This window comes from Bombina bombina, chromosome 2, assembly GCF_027579735.1.
Source record: "Bombina bombina isolate aBomBom1 chromosome 2, aBomBom1.pri, whole genome shotgun sequence".
Taxonomy (NCBI): domain Eukaryota; kingdom Metazoa; phylum Chordata; class Amphibia; order Anura; family Bombinatoridae; genus Bombina; species Bombina bombina.
The window spans coordinates 1,182,174,724-1,182,191,175 of NC_069500.1; the positions used below are offsets into that span (position 1 = coordinate 1,182,174,724).

Sequence of the window (16,452 nt, forward strand, 5' to 3'; positions counted from 1 at the left end):
CAACCAACTTGAACTTCCAAAACTTGAACCTCTGAGCATAGCTAAGTGAGAGGGTCGAGTGAGACCCAGTAAAGATAATTTCATAAGTGCAGCATTTGGGAAGAAGAGTTTTCTCGCACAAACAGCCAGAAATCTGTTTTAACTGGAACAAACATGGCAGCTGTTTTCAAACTAGAAGAGATCAAGAGAACAGTCATATAAACTCATCCAATATTTGTACCTGTTCCCAGGCCCTGACAAGGGACAGCAAAACATTCAAAAATGTTTGTGGGTTGATTCCCACCTCAGAGATTGCATATGGCAGCTCAAACCCAGCAACAGCAGCAGTTGCAGAAGCAACAGGCCCCTGTAAGACAACATGTTTCTCCTCCTCCTCTGGAACACAGCTTGCAATCCCAAAGTCAAGTTAAGAAAATCAGAAGACCATGATATTTCTTTCTGATTCAATCTAGAAGTATTTATTGCCGGCTCAATGACTAGTCATATTTCTCTGAGATGTCAGTTGATGAACCGCTAATTTCTGGAGCTACACCAAAATCAAAGTACAACTTGCCTCTATCTGCCTTTTAGTGTTTTAGACTTTAAATGCAGCACCATACAAGATGCATTGTTCCCGGCACAGACCTGCAATGACTCTGAGGGAGGTTTAGGGTGAAGCCGATTCTGTCTTCATATACACATCCTCAAAACAGACTAATGCGGAGATTGGGCAACATACCAAATGTCAAAATGATCAGCAACTTGCATTAAGTAGCATCCACTTAAGTTGATATATGCAATCAGTGTTCAAAGATATTCAGCGGATCAGTATCTGCTCTCTTGCAGCCCTCATCTGTATACTGCTTTTTCCAGAGATCCTGACTTACTTCAAGTTCCTTCTGGACAAGTTGTATGCAAGGGTGAGCCAATACCTACACATTGGATACCATCCTCCCAACCACAAGGTAACCCTAACATAACTACCAAACCTATACAGAATTCACATGAAAAGCTGAGGCAACCACAGCTTTATCACAGCAGACAACTCTCACAGAGAAAATGCAGCACCTACTTAAATCACATTTACTTCAGCAGTTTGAAGCTATACAAGGTAAAACTGCTACTCTAGCTCCAGCATCAACCTATTTGCCATTACCAAATACATTCTCTTTAGACTGGAAATTATACCAATCTTTTAGAACCCCTGTAAGTTTTATAATCACATACCTCCCAACATTTCAAAATTCAAAAGAGGGACCCCCCCCCCCCCCCCCCCCGGCAAAAAATTGAAATGTGGTGGGCGGGGCTTAAAAAATCATAAGACCAAAGTAATTTAAATAAAATTCTAAATAAAGTCATATTTTAATACACTTAGGCAGCAAATCAAACACAAGCTCAAACCACTGGTATGGCTATGTGAGCTATGTATTTAATTAGCCTTTGCAAAGACATTGCTAAATATTTTTATCTTAATTGCACATTTAATAATAAATTATTTAAAACTACTCTCTGCATTCCCCATTAATATTCTAGATTCTGGCCTTTAAAGTCAGCAAAAAACATAATTTATGCTTACCTGATAAATTTATTTCTCTTGTAGTGTATCCAGTCCACGGATCATCCATTACTTGTGGGATATATTCCCTTCCCAACAGGAAGTTGCAAGAGGATCACCCACAGCAGAGCTGCTATATAGCTCCTCCCCTCACATGTCATATCCAGTCATTCGACCGAAACAAAAACAAGAAAGGAGAAACCATAGGGTGCAGTGGTGACTGGAGTTTTAATTAAAATTTAGATTTGCCTTAAAAAGACAGGGCGGGCCGTGGACTGGATACACTACAAGAGAAATAAATTTATCAGGTAAGCATAAATTATGTTTTCTCTTGTTAAGTGTATCCAGTCCACGGATCATCCATTACTTGTGGGATACCAATACCAAAGCTAAAGTACACGGATGATGGGAGGGACAAGGCAGGAACTTAAACGGAAGGAACCACTGCCTGTAGAACCTTTCTCCCAAAAACAGCCTCCGAAGAAGCAAAAGTGTCAAATTTGTAAAATTTTGAAAAGGTGTGAAGCGAAGACCAAGTCGCAGCCTTGCAAATCTGTTCAACAGAGGCCTCATTCTTAAAGGCCCAGGTGGAAGCCACAGCTCTAGTAGAATGAGCTGTAATCCTTTCAGGGGGCTGCTGTCCAGCAGTCTCATAGGCTAAGCATATTATGCTACGAAGCCAAAAGGAGAGAGAGGTTGCCGAAGCTTTTTGACCTCTCCTCAGTCCAGAGTAAGCGACAAACAGGGAAGAATTTTGACGAAAATCTTTAGTTGCCTGTAAATAGAACTTCAGGGCACGGACTACGTCCAGATTATGCAAAAGACGTTCCTTCTTTGAAGAAGGATTAGGGCACAATGATGGAACAACGATCTCTTGATTGATATTCCTGTTAGAAACTACCTTAGGTAAAAACCCAGGTTTAGTACGCAGAACTACCTTGTCTGAATGGAAAATCAGATAAGGAGAATCACAATGTAAGGCAGATAACTCAGAGAGACTCTTCGAGCCGAGGAAATAGCCATCAAAAACAGAACTTTCCAAGATAAAAGCTTAATATCAATGGAATGAAGGGGTTCAAACGGAACTCCTTGGAGAACTTTAAGAACCAAGTTTAAGCTCCACGGAGGAGCAACAGTTTTAAACACAGGCTTAATCCTAACCAAAGCCTGACAAAAAGCCTGGACGTCTGGAACTTCTGCCAGACGTTTGTGCAAAAGAATAGACAGAGCAGAAATCTGTCCCTTTAACGAACTAGCAGATAAGCCCTTTTCCAAACCCTCTTGTAGAAAGGACAATATCCTAGGAATCCTAACCTTACTCCATGAGTAACTCTTGGATTCGCACCAATATAAGTATTTACGCCATATCTTATGGTAGATTTTTCTGGTAACAGGCTTCTGTGCCTGTATTAAGGTATCAATAACTGACTCTGAGAAGCCACGCTTTGATAGGATCAAGCGTTCAATATCCATGCAGTCAGCCTCAGAGAAATTAGATTTGGATGGTTGAAAGGACCTTGTATTAGAAGGTCCTGCCTCAGAGGCAGAGACCATGGTGGACAGGACGACATGTCCACTAGGTCTGCATACCAGGTCCTGCGTGGCCACGCAGGCGCTATCAGAATCACTGATGCTCTCTCCTGTTTGATCTTGGCAATCAGTCGAGGCAGCAGCGGAAACGGTGGAAACACATAAGCCATGTTGAAAACCCAAGGGGCTGCTAGAGCATCTATCAGCGCCGCTCCCGGGTCCCTGGACCTGGATCTGTAACGAGGAAGCTTGGCGTTCTGGCGAGACGCCATGAGATCCAGTTCTGGTTTGCCCCAACGATGAATCAGTTGAGCGAACACTTCCGGATGAAGTTCCCACTCCCCCGGATGAAAAGTCTGGCGACTTAGAAAGTCCGCCTCCCAGTTCTCCACGCCTGGGATGTAGATCGCTGACAGGTGGCAAGAGTGAGACTCTGCCCAGCGAATTATCTTTGAGACTTCTAACATCGCTAGGGAACTCCTGGTTCCCCCTTGATGGTTGATGTAAGCCACAGTCGTGATGTTGTCCGACTGAAATCTGATGAACCTCAGTGTTGCTAACTGAGGCCAAGCTAGAAGAGCATTGAATATTGCTCTTAACTCCAGAATATTTATTGGGAGGAGTTTCTCCTCCTGAGTCCACGATCCCTGAGCCTTCAGGGAGTTCCAGACTGCGCCCCAACCTAGAAGGCTGGCATCTGTTGTTACAATCATCCAATCTGGCCTGCGAAAGGTCATGCCCTTGGACAGATGGACCCGAGAAAGCCACCAGAGAAGAGAATCTCTGGTCTCTTGATCCAGATTTAGTAGAGGGGACAAATCTGAGTAATCCCCATTCCACTGACTTAGCATGCATAATTGCAGCGGTCTGAGATGCAGGTGCGCAAATGGCACTATGTCCATTGCCGCTACCATTAAGCCGATTACTTCCATGCACTGAGCCACTGACGGGCGTGGAATGGAATGAAGGACACGGCAAGCATTTAGAAGTTTTGATAACCTGGACTCCGTCAGGTAAATTTTCATCTCTACAGAATCTATAAGAGTCCCTAGGAAGGAGACTCTTGTGAGTGGTGATAGAGAACTCTTTTTCCACGTTCACTTTCCACCCATGTGACCTCAGAAATGCCAGAACTATCTCTTTATGAGACTTGGCAATTTGAAAGCTTGACGCCTGTATCAGGATGTCGTCTAGATACAGAGCCACCGCTATGCCTCGCGGTCTTAGAACCGCCAGAAGTGAGCCCAGAACCTTTGTAAAGATTCTCGGGGCCGTAGCCAACCCGAAGGGAAGAGCTACAAACTGGTAATGCCTGTCTAGAAAGGCAAATCTCAGGTACCGATAATGATCTTTGTGAATCGGTATGTGAAGGTAGGCATCCTTTAAGTCCACTGTGGTCATGTACTGACCCTCTTGGATCATTGGTAGGATGGTTCGAATAGTTTCCATTTTGAATGATGGAACTCTTAGGAATTTGTTTAAGATCTTTAGGTCCAAGATTGGTCTGAAGGTTCCCTCTTTCTTGGGAACCAGAAACAGATTTGAGTAAAATCCCTGCCCTTGTTCCGTCCGCGGAACAGGGTGGATCACCCCCATTACTAGGAGGTCTTGTACACAGCGTAGGAATGCCTCTTTCTTTATCTGGTTTTCTGATAACCTTGATAGATGGAATCTCCCTCGAGGAGGAGAAGCTTTGAAGTCCAGAAGATATCCCTGAGATATGATCTCCAATGCCCAGGGATCCTGGACATCTCTTGCCCACGCCTGGGCGAAGAGAGAAAGTCTGCCCCCCACTAGATCCGTTTCCGGATAGGGGGCCGTTCCTTCATGCTGTCTTGGGGGCAGTAGTAGGTTTTCTGGCCTGCTTGCCCTTGTTCCAGGACTGGTTAGTTTTCCAGGCCTGTCTGTAACGAGCAACAGTTCCTTCCTGTTTTGGAGCGGAGGAAGTTGATGCTGCTCCTGCCTTGAAATTTCGAAAGGCACGAAAATTAGACTGTTTGGCCTTTGATTTGGCCCTGTCCTGAGGAAGGGTATGACCCTTACCTCCAGTAATGTCAGCAATAATTTCTTTCAAGCCGGGCCCGAATAAGGTCTGCCCCTTGAAAGGAATATTAAGTAATTTAGATTTAGAAGTCACGTCAGCTGACCAGGATTTAAGCCATAGCGCTCTCCGCGCCTGGATGGCGAATCCGGAGTTCTTAGCCGTTAGTTTAGTCAAATGTACAATGGCATCAGAAACAAATGCATTAGCTAGCTTAAAAGAAACAAATGCATTAGCTAGCTTAAGTGATTTAAGCTTGTCCATAATTTCATCCAATGGAGCTGTGTGAATGGCCTCTTCCAGAGACTCAAACCAGAATGCCGCAGCAGCAGTGACAGGCGCAATGCATGCAAGGGGCTGCAAGATAAAACCTTGTTGAACAAACATTTTCTTAAGGTAACCTTCTAATTTTTTATCCATTGGATCCGAAAAAGCACAACTATCCTCCACCGGGATAGTGGTACGCTTAGCTAAAGTAGAAACTGCTCCCTCCACCTTAGGGACCGTCTGCCATAAGTCCCGTGTAGTGGCGTCTATTGGAAACATTTTCCTAAATATAGGAGGTGGGGAAAAGGGCACACCGGGTCTATCCCACTCCTTGCTAATAATTTCTGTAAGTCTTTTAGGTATAGGAAAAACGTCAGTACACACCGGCACCGCATAGTATCTATCCAGCCTACACAATTTCTCTGGAATTGCAACTGTGTTACAGTCATTCAGAGCAGCTAAAACCTCCCCAAGCAATACACGGAGGTTCTCAAGCTTAAATTTAAAATTAGAGATCTCTGAATCCGGTTTCCCTGGATCAGATCCGTCACCCACAGAATGAAGCTCTCCGTCCTCATGTTCTGCAAACTGTTACGCAGTATCGGACATGACTCTCACAGCACCAGCGCGCTTTGTCCTAATCCCAGAGCTATCGCGCTTGCCTCTCAATTCTGGCAATCTAGATAATACTTCTGACAGGGTATTATTCATGATTGTAGCCATGTCCTGTAAAGTGATTGCTATGGGCGTCTCTGATGTACTTGGCGCCATATTAGCACGCGCCCCCTGAGCGGGAGGCGAAGGTACTGACACGTGAGGAGAGTTAGTCGGCATAACTTCCCCCTCGTCGTCTGGTGATAATTCTTTTATAGATAAAGACTGACCTTTATTATTTAAAGTGAAATCAATACATTTGGTACACATATTCCTATGGGGCTCCACACTGGCCTTCAAACATAATGAACAAACAGATTCATCTGTGTCAGACATGTTTAAACAGACTAGCAATGAGACTAGCAAGCATGGAAAACACTTTAAAATAAGTTTACAAGCAATATAAAAAACGCTACTGCGCCTTTAAGAAGCACAAAACCTGTCTCAAGTTGAAATAACAATGAACCAAATCAGTTATACCAACCAAATTTTCACAGTAAATGTATTAAGCTAGCAGCGCATTGCACCCACTTGCAAATGGATGATTAACCCCTCAATACCCAAAACGGATAATCAATATAGAAAAAAACGTTTTTAACACAGTCAAACACACTGTCACAGGTCTGCTGTGACTGATTACCTCCCTCAAAATGACTTTTGAAGTCCCTTGAGCTCTCTAGAGACGTCCTGGATCATGCAGGAAGGAGCAGGAAGACTGAGTCTGAATTTTTACTGCGCAAAAAAGCGCTAAAATAGGCCCCTCCCACTCATTATTACAACAGTGGGAAGCCTCAGTTAATTGTTTCTATGCAGAAATTAAGTCAGCCATGTGGAAAAAAATTATGCCCCAATAAGTTTTATCACCAATGTACCTTAAAAAACGATTAAACATGCCAGCAAACGTTTTAAAACATCTTTTTTAAAGAGTATGTATCTCTATTGATAAGCCTGATACCAGTCGCTTCCACTGCATTTAAGGCTTTACTACATTACTTCAGTATTAGCAGCATTTTCTTAGTCAAATTCCATTCCTTAGAAAATTATTTTACTGCACATACATTAATAAGCCTGATACCAGTCGCTTTCACTGCATTTAAGGCTTTACTTACATTACTTCGGTATCAGCAGCATTTTCTTAGTCAATTCCATTCCTTAGAAAAATATTTTACTGCACATACCTTAGTTGCAGGAGACCCCGCACGCCATTCCCTTTCTGAAGTTACCCCACTCCTCAGAATGTGTGAGAACAGCCAGTGGATCTTAGTTACTTCTGCTAAGATCATAGAAAACGCAGGCAGATTCTTCTTCCAAATACTGCCTGAGAAAAAAACAGCACACTCCGGTGCCATTTAAAAATAACAAACTTTTGATTGAAGAAATAATTTAAGTATAAAACACCACAGTCCTCTCACGACCTCCATCTATGTTGAGGGTTGCAAGAGAATGACTGGATATGACATGTGAGGGGAGGAGCTATATAGCAGCTCTGCTGTGGGTGATCCTCTTGCAACTTCCTGTTGGGAAGGGAATATATCCCACAAGTAATGGATGATCCGTGGACTGGATACACTTATGAGAAATGCACAGTAGCACACTACATAGCATACACTAACACATGCAGATACACACACACTACATAGCATACACTTATACATGCAGATACACACACACTACATAGCATACACTTATACATGCAGATACACACACACTACATAGCATACACTTATACATGCAGATACACACACACTACATAGCATACACTTATACATGCAGATACACACACACTACATAGCATACACTTATACATGCAGATACACACACACTACATAGCATACACTTATACATGCAGATACACACACACTACACAGCATACACTTATACATGCAGATACACACACACTACATAGCATACACTTATACATGCAGATACACACACACTACATAGCATACACTTATACATGCAGATACACACACACTACATAGCATACACTTATACATGCAGATACACACACACTACATAGCATACACTTATACATGCAGATACACACACACTACATAGCATACACTTTCACATGCAGATACACACACACTACATAGCATACACTTATACATGCAGATACACACACACTACATAGCATACACTTTCACATGCAGATACACACACTACATAGCATACACTTACACATGCAGATACACACACACACTATATAGCATACACTTATACATGCAGATACACACACACTACATAGCATACACTTATACATGCAGATACACACACACTACATAGCATACACTTAAACATGCAGATACACACACTACATAGCATACACGTATACAGGCAGATACACAGACACTACTTAGTATACACTTATACATGCAGATACACACACACACACATTACATAGCATACACTTATACATGCAGCATACACTTATACATGCAGATACACAGACACTACATAGTATACACTTATACATGCAGACACACACACACTACATAGCATACACTTATACATGCAGATACACACACACACTACATAGCATAAACTTATACATACAGATACACACACACAGTTATGGATACAGATAGACACACACACTACATCATATATGGGTATCTGTAAATCATTGTATGGGGTCCTGGGGTTGGCAAGCACATTAGCTGGCAGTCTGCGGCTGCCACTGTTCGTTACCCTGGTATTAGCACTGCTCATTGTATAAAACTGAAGGCATGCTAGTATTATCACCAGGGGTTAGACATCATCACTACCAGAGGTAGGTTAGAGAGGTCACCATTACCCGTGGTCAGAGTGTATACAGCCTTCTTACTCCTGCTTAACCCACACACCATTCCTTTTCCACAGGGAATATAACAGGTATCTAACCATGTGAGAGCAAAGCCAGCTGCTTCTGAGTATGGGCCCAATAGAATTTAAAAAAAAAATTATATATATATATATATATATATATATATATTATATATTTTTTTAATGCCTGGGGCAAATCGGGACAGATGGCTAGCAACCCGGGACTGACCCCTAAAATCGGGACTGTCCCGTGAAAATCGGGACAGTTGGGGGGTATGTAATCATGTAAGTTTAATTGCAAGTGCTGTGATTGAATATTTGTATGTTCTACAGTCCAAAATTGGCTGCTTAACCAGAGCTACTGGGGGGGGGGGTGTTGTAGCCTAGTGAGATGCCTCCACTGTAGGCCCCAATTTTCTGAACCACAGCTCCAGATTCATAAATACAGCAGGTGTGATATACAAGAACATTACCTTTTATTTTATAGATGCTGTATGTTAGGACTAATCATCAGCAGATTATTAGAGTCTCTTCAGGAGCTCTTGGACATGTCCCCTTAGTATGTTTTTTAATGTATTTTAAATGTATTTGTTAATTTAAAAGAAAATCCCTTTCTTTCATGATTGTATGACCACTCAGTTTAAAGAAGAGTATGCTGAAATGTGTGGCCTAATTGGTTCTTTTAGCTGTGCAACCCATCTGCTTACTATAGAGAACCAAGAACACAAATATGGTACTGGTGTCTCAGCAGGAAATACCTCCCATCCTTTCTAAACCTGTTTCCAATTGACATTTACACTGGTTACACATACATCTTCCATTCTATTGACTGGAAAACTTAACCAATGAAACCCTTCCCTAGTATTCTCACAATAAAACAGTTTAATGAGAGCAGAATGCATCATTTTGCATCTGTTGATATATAAAAAATATGCAGCAAGAAAATAAATCATAATTATATGCAGCACCTGGCACATATAATTACACCTTAATTAGACAGCTGTTTACGTTGATTTGTTTAATAAGTTATTCAAAATAAGATTTTCTTACTCAGCCGTCCTACACTCTACAGATCCTTGTCAACTGGTATAACAAGTATAGTTATCTGTTTACATTTCATGCTTTAGTTATATTAATAGGGATTAAAGATCATTTGAAGTGCATCATCCTGTTCCCAAAACGTTGCACAAGAGCTGTGAGACATTTCCTTGAGCAACAATGTAGGTTCCTAATGCTTGTTTGGAATACATTTAAGATCATGTAATTGTCTAAAAATATATTAAATTATAAACAGGTATGTGCAAAGCCTTACCTCAAAGACTGAAGTGCATCATTAACTGCTATAGTGAAATTAGCATCTGATGGAAAATAGTAATATTCACGGCAGTAGTTTGGTTTTACTCCAAGTATTTTTACTTCACAACCTTAGGATAAAACATAGTAGAAAATAAAATGGGATAAAATAGTTTAGATTTAAAAAAAAAAACAAAAAAAAAAAAAAAAAACTTTATAAATTATAAAACATGTTTCAATATTAAATGAAAATACGTGTAATAATGTCATGTAATAAGCAACATTATCTTTACATAAAAAATATTTTTGTGCATACAGATATAGTGAAATGCAGACCATTAAAGAAATGAAAATTAACAATATAAACAATAATGGAATATAGAAGAAAGGTGAACCGATATAGGAGAAACTGAAGGTGTTACATTTAAGCTCATTTAGATATATCCCAGTAAGCCTTGCATCAGTAGAGGAACTGACAATGGTTATAATATAAATTGCTTGCACAAGGCACAGCTAAACAACAGATTGAAATATAGGTTGGAGAATTGTAAATGAAACATAAGCAAACAAATAAAGGTTATACAAAAGGATCAATAGTTCTTTTTAATACCATTGCCAAGTCATCTAAACAAAAGAATAAATAGCAGTGTTGCAATTTCTGCTGATTTTAATCACGAGAAACAGGATGCACTTGTTGTGCAAAGGGATTTGTAAGAATGAATTTGCAAATTGGATAATGAGGTGTAACATATCTCGTAGGCTTCTTAAAAGGGACATAAAACCCCAGAATTTTATTTCACGATTGAGACAGAGCATGCAAATTTTAAACAACTTTCCAATTTACTTCTATTATCAAACTTGATTCATTCTCTTGGTATCATTTGTTGAAGGAGCAGCAGTAAACTACTGGTTTCTAACTCAACACATGGGTGAGCCAATGACAATAGGTAAACATTATATATATTTATAGCCACCAATCAGCAACTTGAACCTAGGTCCTTTGCTGCAACTGAACTTATCTAGATAAGCCTTTCAGCAAAGAACAACAAGAGAAAGAAGCAAATAATAGAAGTAAATTGGAAAAAGTTGTTTAAAAACAGAATTTATGCTTACCTGATAAATTACTTTCTCCAACGGTGTGTCCGGTCCACGGCGTCATCCTTACTTGTGGGATATTCTCTTCCCCAACAGGAAATGGCAAAGAGCCCAGCAAAGCTGGTCACATGATCCCTCCTAGGCTCCGCCTACCCCAGTCATTCGACCGACGTAAAGGAGGAATATGCATAGGAGAAATCATATGATACCGTGGTGACTGTAGTTAGAGAAAATAATTCATCAGACCTGATTAAAAAACCAGGGCGGGCCGTGGACCGGACACACCGTTGGAGAAAGTAATTTATCAGGTAAGCATAAATTCTGTTTTCTCCAACATAGGTGTGTCCGGTCCACGGCGTCATCCTTACTTGTGGGAACCAATACCAAAGCCTTAGGACACGGATGATGGGAGGGAGCAAATCAGGTCACCTAGATGGAAGGCACCACGGCTTGCAAAACCTTTCTCCCAAAAATAGCCTCCGAAGAAGCAAAAGTATCAAATTTGTAAAATTTGGTAAAAGTGTGCAGTGAAGACCAAGTCGCTGCCTTACATATCTGATCAACAGAAGCCTCGTTCTTGAAGGCCCATGTGGAAGCCACAGCCCTAGTGGAGTGAGCTGTGATTCTTTCAGGAGGCTGCCGTCCGGCAGTCTCATAAGCCAATCGGATGATGCTTTTAAGCCAAAAAGAGAGAGAGGTAGAAGTTGCTTTTTGACCTCTCCTTTTACCAGAATAAACAACAAACAAAGAAGATGTTTGTCTGAAATCCTTTGTAGCCTCTAAATAGAATTTTAGAGCACGAACTACATCCAAATTGTGCAACAAACGTTCCTTCTTTGAAACTGGATTCGGACACAAAGAAGGTACAACTATCTCCTGGTTAATATTTTTGCTAGAAACAACTTTCGGAAGAAAACCAGGTTTAGTACGCAAAACCACCTTATCTGCATGGAACACCAGATAAGGAGGAGAACACTGCAGAGCAGATAACTCTGAAACTCTTCTAGCAGAAGAAATTGCAACCAAAAACAAAACTTTCCAAGATAGTAACTTAATATCTACGGAATGTAAGGGTTCAAACGGAACCCCTTGAAGAACTGAAAGAACTAAATTGAGACTCCAAGGAGGAGTCAAAGGTTTGTAAACAGGCTTGATTCTAACCAGAGCCTGAACAAAAGCTTGAACATCTGGCACAGCCGCCAGCTTTTTGTGAAGTAAAACAGATAAAGCAGAAATCTGTCCCTTCAAAGAACTTGCAGATAATCCTTTCTCCAAACCCTCTTGTAGAAAGGATAGAATCTTAGGAATTTTTATCTTGTTCCATGGGAATCCTTTAGATTCACACCAACAGATATATTTTTTCCATATTTTATGGTAAATTTTCCTAGTTACAGGCTTTCTAGCCTGAATAAGAGTATCAATGACAGAATCTGAAAACCCACGCTTTGATAAAATCAAGCGTTCAATCTCCAAGCAGTCAGTTGGAGTGAAGCCAGATTCGGATGTTCGAATGGACCTTGAACAAGAAGGTCCTGTCTCAAAGGTAGCTTCCATGGTGGAGCCGATGACATATTCACCAGGTCTGCATACCAAGTTCTGCGTGGCCACGCAGGAGCTATCAAGATCACCGAAGCCCTCTCCTGATTGATCCTGGCTACCAGCCTGGGAATGAGAGGAAACGGTGGGAATACATAAGCTAGGTCGAAGGTCCAAGGTGCTACTAGTGCATCTACTAGAGTCGCCTTGGGATCCCTGGATCTGGACCCGTAGCAAGGAACCTTGAAGTTCTGACGAGACGCCATCAGATCCATGTCTGGAATGCCCCATAATTGAGTTATTTGGGCAAAGATTTCCGGATGGAGTTCCCACTCCCCCGGATGGAAAGTCTGACGACTCAGAAAATCCGCTTCCCAATTTTCCACTCCTGGGATGTGGATTGCAGACAAGTGGCAGGAGTGATTCTCCGCCCATTGAATTATTTTGGTCACTTCTTCCATCGCCAGGGAACTCCTTGTTCCCCCCTGATGGTTTATATATGCAACAGTCGTCATGTTGTCTGATTGAAACCTTATGAATTTGGCCTTTGCTAGTTGAGGCCAAGCTTTGAGAGCATTGAATATCGCTCTCAGTTCCAGAATGTTTATCGGGAGAAGAGATTCTTCCCGAGACCATAGACCAGTTCCCAGACCGCGCCCCAGCCCACCAGACTGGCGTTGGTCGTGACAATGACCCACTCTGGTCTGCGGAAGCTCATTCCCTGCGACAGGTTGTCCAGGGTCAGCCACCAACGGAGTGAATCTCTGGTTCTCTGATCTACTTGGATCGTCGGAGACAAGTCTGTATAATCCCCATTCCACTGTCTGAGCATGCACAGTTGTAATGGTCTTAGATGAATTCGCGCAAAAGGAACTATGTCCATTGCTGCAACCATCAAACCTATTACTTCCATGCACTGCGCTATGGAAGGAAGAAGAACAGAATGAAGTACTTGACAAGAGCTTAGAAGTTTTGATTTTCTGGCCTCTGTCAGAAAAATCTTCATTTCTAAGGAATCTATTATTGTTCCCAAAAAGGGAACTCTTGTTGACGGGGATAGAGAACTTTTTTCTACGTTCACTTTCCACCCGTGAGATCTGAGAAAGGCTAGGACAATGTCCGTATGAGCCTTTGCTTTTGACAGAGACGACGCTTGAATCAGTATGTCGTCCAAGTAAGGTACTACTGCAATGCCCCTTGGTCTTAGCACCGCTAGAAGGGACCCTAGTACCTTTGTGAAAATCCTTGGAGCAGTGGCTAATCCGAATGGAAGTGCCACAAACTGGTAATGCTTGTCCAGAAAGGCGAACCTTAGGAACCGATGATGTTCCTTGTGGATAGGAATATGTAGATACGCATCCTTTAAATCCACCGTGGTCATGAATTGACCTTCCTGGATGGTAGGAAGAATTGTTCGAATGGTTTCCATTTTGAACGATGGAACCCTGAGAAATTTGTTTAGAATCTTGAGATCTAAAATTGGTCTGAATGTTCCCTCTTTTTTGGGAACTATGAACAGATTGGAGTAAAACCCCATCCCTTGTTCTCCTAATGGAACAGGATGAATCACTCCCATTCTTAACAGGTCTTCTACACAATGTAAGAATGCCTGTCTTTATTTGGTTTGAAGACAATTGAGACCTGTGGAACCTTCCCCTTGGGGGTAGTTCCTTGAATTCCAGGAGATAACCTTGAGAAACTATTTCTAGCGCCCAAGGATCCTGAACATCTCTTGCCCAAGCCTGAGCAAAGAGAGAGAGTCTGCCCCCCACCAGATCCGGTCCCGGATCGGGGGCCAACACTTCATGCTGTTTTAGTAGCAGTGGCAGGTTTCTTGGCCTGCTTACCCTTGTTCCAGCCTTGCATCGGTCTCCAGGCTGGTTTGGTTTGAGAACTATTACCCTCTTGCTTAGAGGGTGTAGAATTTGAGGCTGGTCCGTTTCTGCGAAAGGGACGAAAATTTGGCTTATTTTTAGCCTTAAAAGACCTATCCTGAGGAAGGGCGTGGCCCTTTCCCCCAGTGATGTCTGAAATAATCTCTTTCAAGTCAGGGCCAAACAGCGTTTTACCCTTGAAAGGGATGTTAAGCAATTTGTTCTTGGAGGACACATCCGCTGACCAAGACTTTAGCCAAAGCGCTCTGCGCGCCACAATAGCAAAACCTGAATTTTTCGGCGCTAATCTAGCTAATTGCAAAGTGGCGTCTAAGATAAAAGAGTTAGCCAATTTAAGTGCTTGAACTCTGTCCATAACCTCCTCATACGAAGATTCTTTATTGAGCGACTTTTCTAGTTCTTCGAACCAGAAACACGCTGCTGTAGTGACAGGAACAATGCATGCAATTGGTTGTAGAAGGTAACCTTGCTGAACAAACATCTTTTTAAGCAAACCCTCTAATTTTTTATCCATAGGATCTTTGAAAGCACAACTATCTTCTATAGGGATAGTAGTGCGTTTGTTTAGAGTAGAAACCGCCCCCTCGACCTTGGGGACTGTCTGCCATAAGTCCTTTCTGGGGTCGACCATAGGAAATAATTTCTTAAATATAGGGGGAGGAACAAAAGGTATGCCGGGCCTTTCCCATTCCTTATTTACAATGTCCGCCACCCGCTTGGGTATAGGAAAAGCATCGGGGGGCACGGGACCTCTAGGAACTTGTCCATCTTACATAATTTCTCTGGAATGACCAAATTGTCACAATCATCCAGAGTAGATAACACCTCCTTAAGCAGAGCGCGGAGATGTTCTAATTTAAATTTAAATGTAATAACATCAGGTTCAGCTTGTTGAGAAATTTTTCCTGAATCTGAAATTTCTCCCTCAGACAAAACCTCCCTCCTGGCCCCTTCAGATTGGTGTGAGGGTATGTCAGAACCAATATCATCAGCGTCCTCATGCTCTTCAGTATCTAAAACAGAGCAATCGCGCTTTCTCTGATAAGTGGGCATTTTGGACAAAATGTTTTTAATAGAATTATCCATTACAGCCGTTAATTGTTGCATAGTAAGAAGCAGTGATGTGCAGTCACTAGAGGCAGGTGAGGCAGTGCTTCACCTCTCATATGGGCAAAAATATATTTTTTTTATTGGCTTTAAAAAAAAAATTGTAAATTTTTTCCCCCAGCATTTTTTTCTCTCACAGCTATATGTTGTGCAATGAAGAGGCACAATCAGGTCTGCCCACCATTACACAACATGCTGCACCATCTACTGGATGCAAGTGGTTAAGATCATTGCATGGCTCATTAACTGCTTATTTGAGGCAGTCCTATTTGGGCTGAACCAATCCAGCGAGAGGCATTAGTAAGTGGAACATAGGGTTGAGGCTGGATGTTAAATCATATAAAACAAAACAAAAAATGCAAAAAAAACTACTTTCATATATTTTGTTGCTGTCCTGTGAACCTGCTAGCTTTGCTAAAGTGAAAAAGAGATTTCTGTTCTTCCCCTCTAAGTGCAGTGGAATGTGCCACTGTCACTTCCTGAATCCTTACAGAGCAGGAGAGAGGCACAGAGAGCAGTGTTTCACCCACATCTTATTAAAGTAAGATTTTACTGAAAGATTCTGTTAGTTAAAATGATAATTTAATGAATGTGGTTTAGTGTTTGTTTACTCTTTTATAGCAGGGTCGTTTTTGTATTTTGTTTACTCAAACTTTACACCCACTAACTTAGCAGCTTGCCTCTGTACTTCACAC

The 16,452-nt window shown here is 41.7% G+C and overlaps 1 protein-coding gene across 2 annotated transcripts in view; it reads right to left on the bottom strand.

Moving 5' to 3' along the window:
* The window catches only part of ENPP6 (ectonucleotide pyrophosphatase/phosphodiesterase 6), a 154,389-nt gene that overhangs the window by 60,751 nt on the left and 77,186 nt on the right, over positions 1–16,452 (bottom strand). For both annotated transcript variants that reach the window (XM_053703871.1, XM_053703872.1), the window contains exon 3: positions 10,144–10,255. In XM_053703871.1, the coding sequence (XP_053559846.1) occupies positions 10,144–10,255 (112 nt within the window). The remainder of the gene's footprint in view (positions 1–10,143; positions 10,256–16,452) is intronic.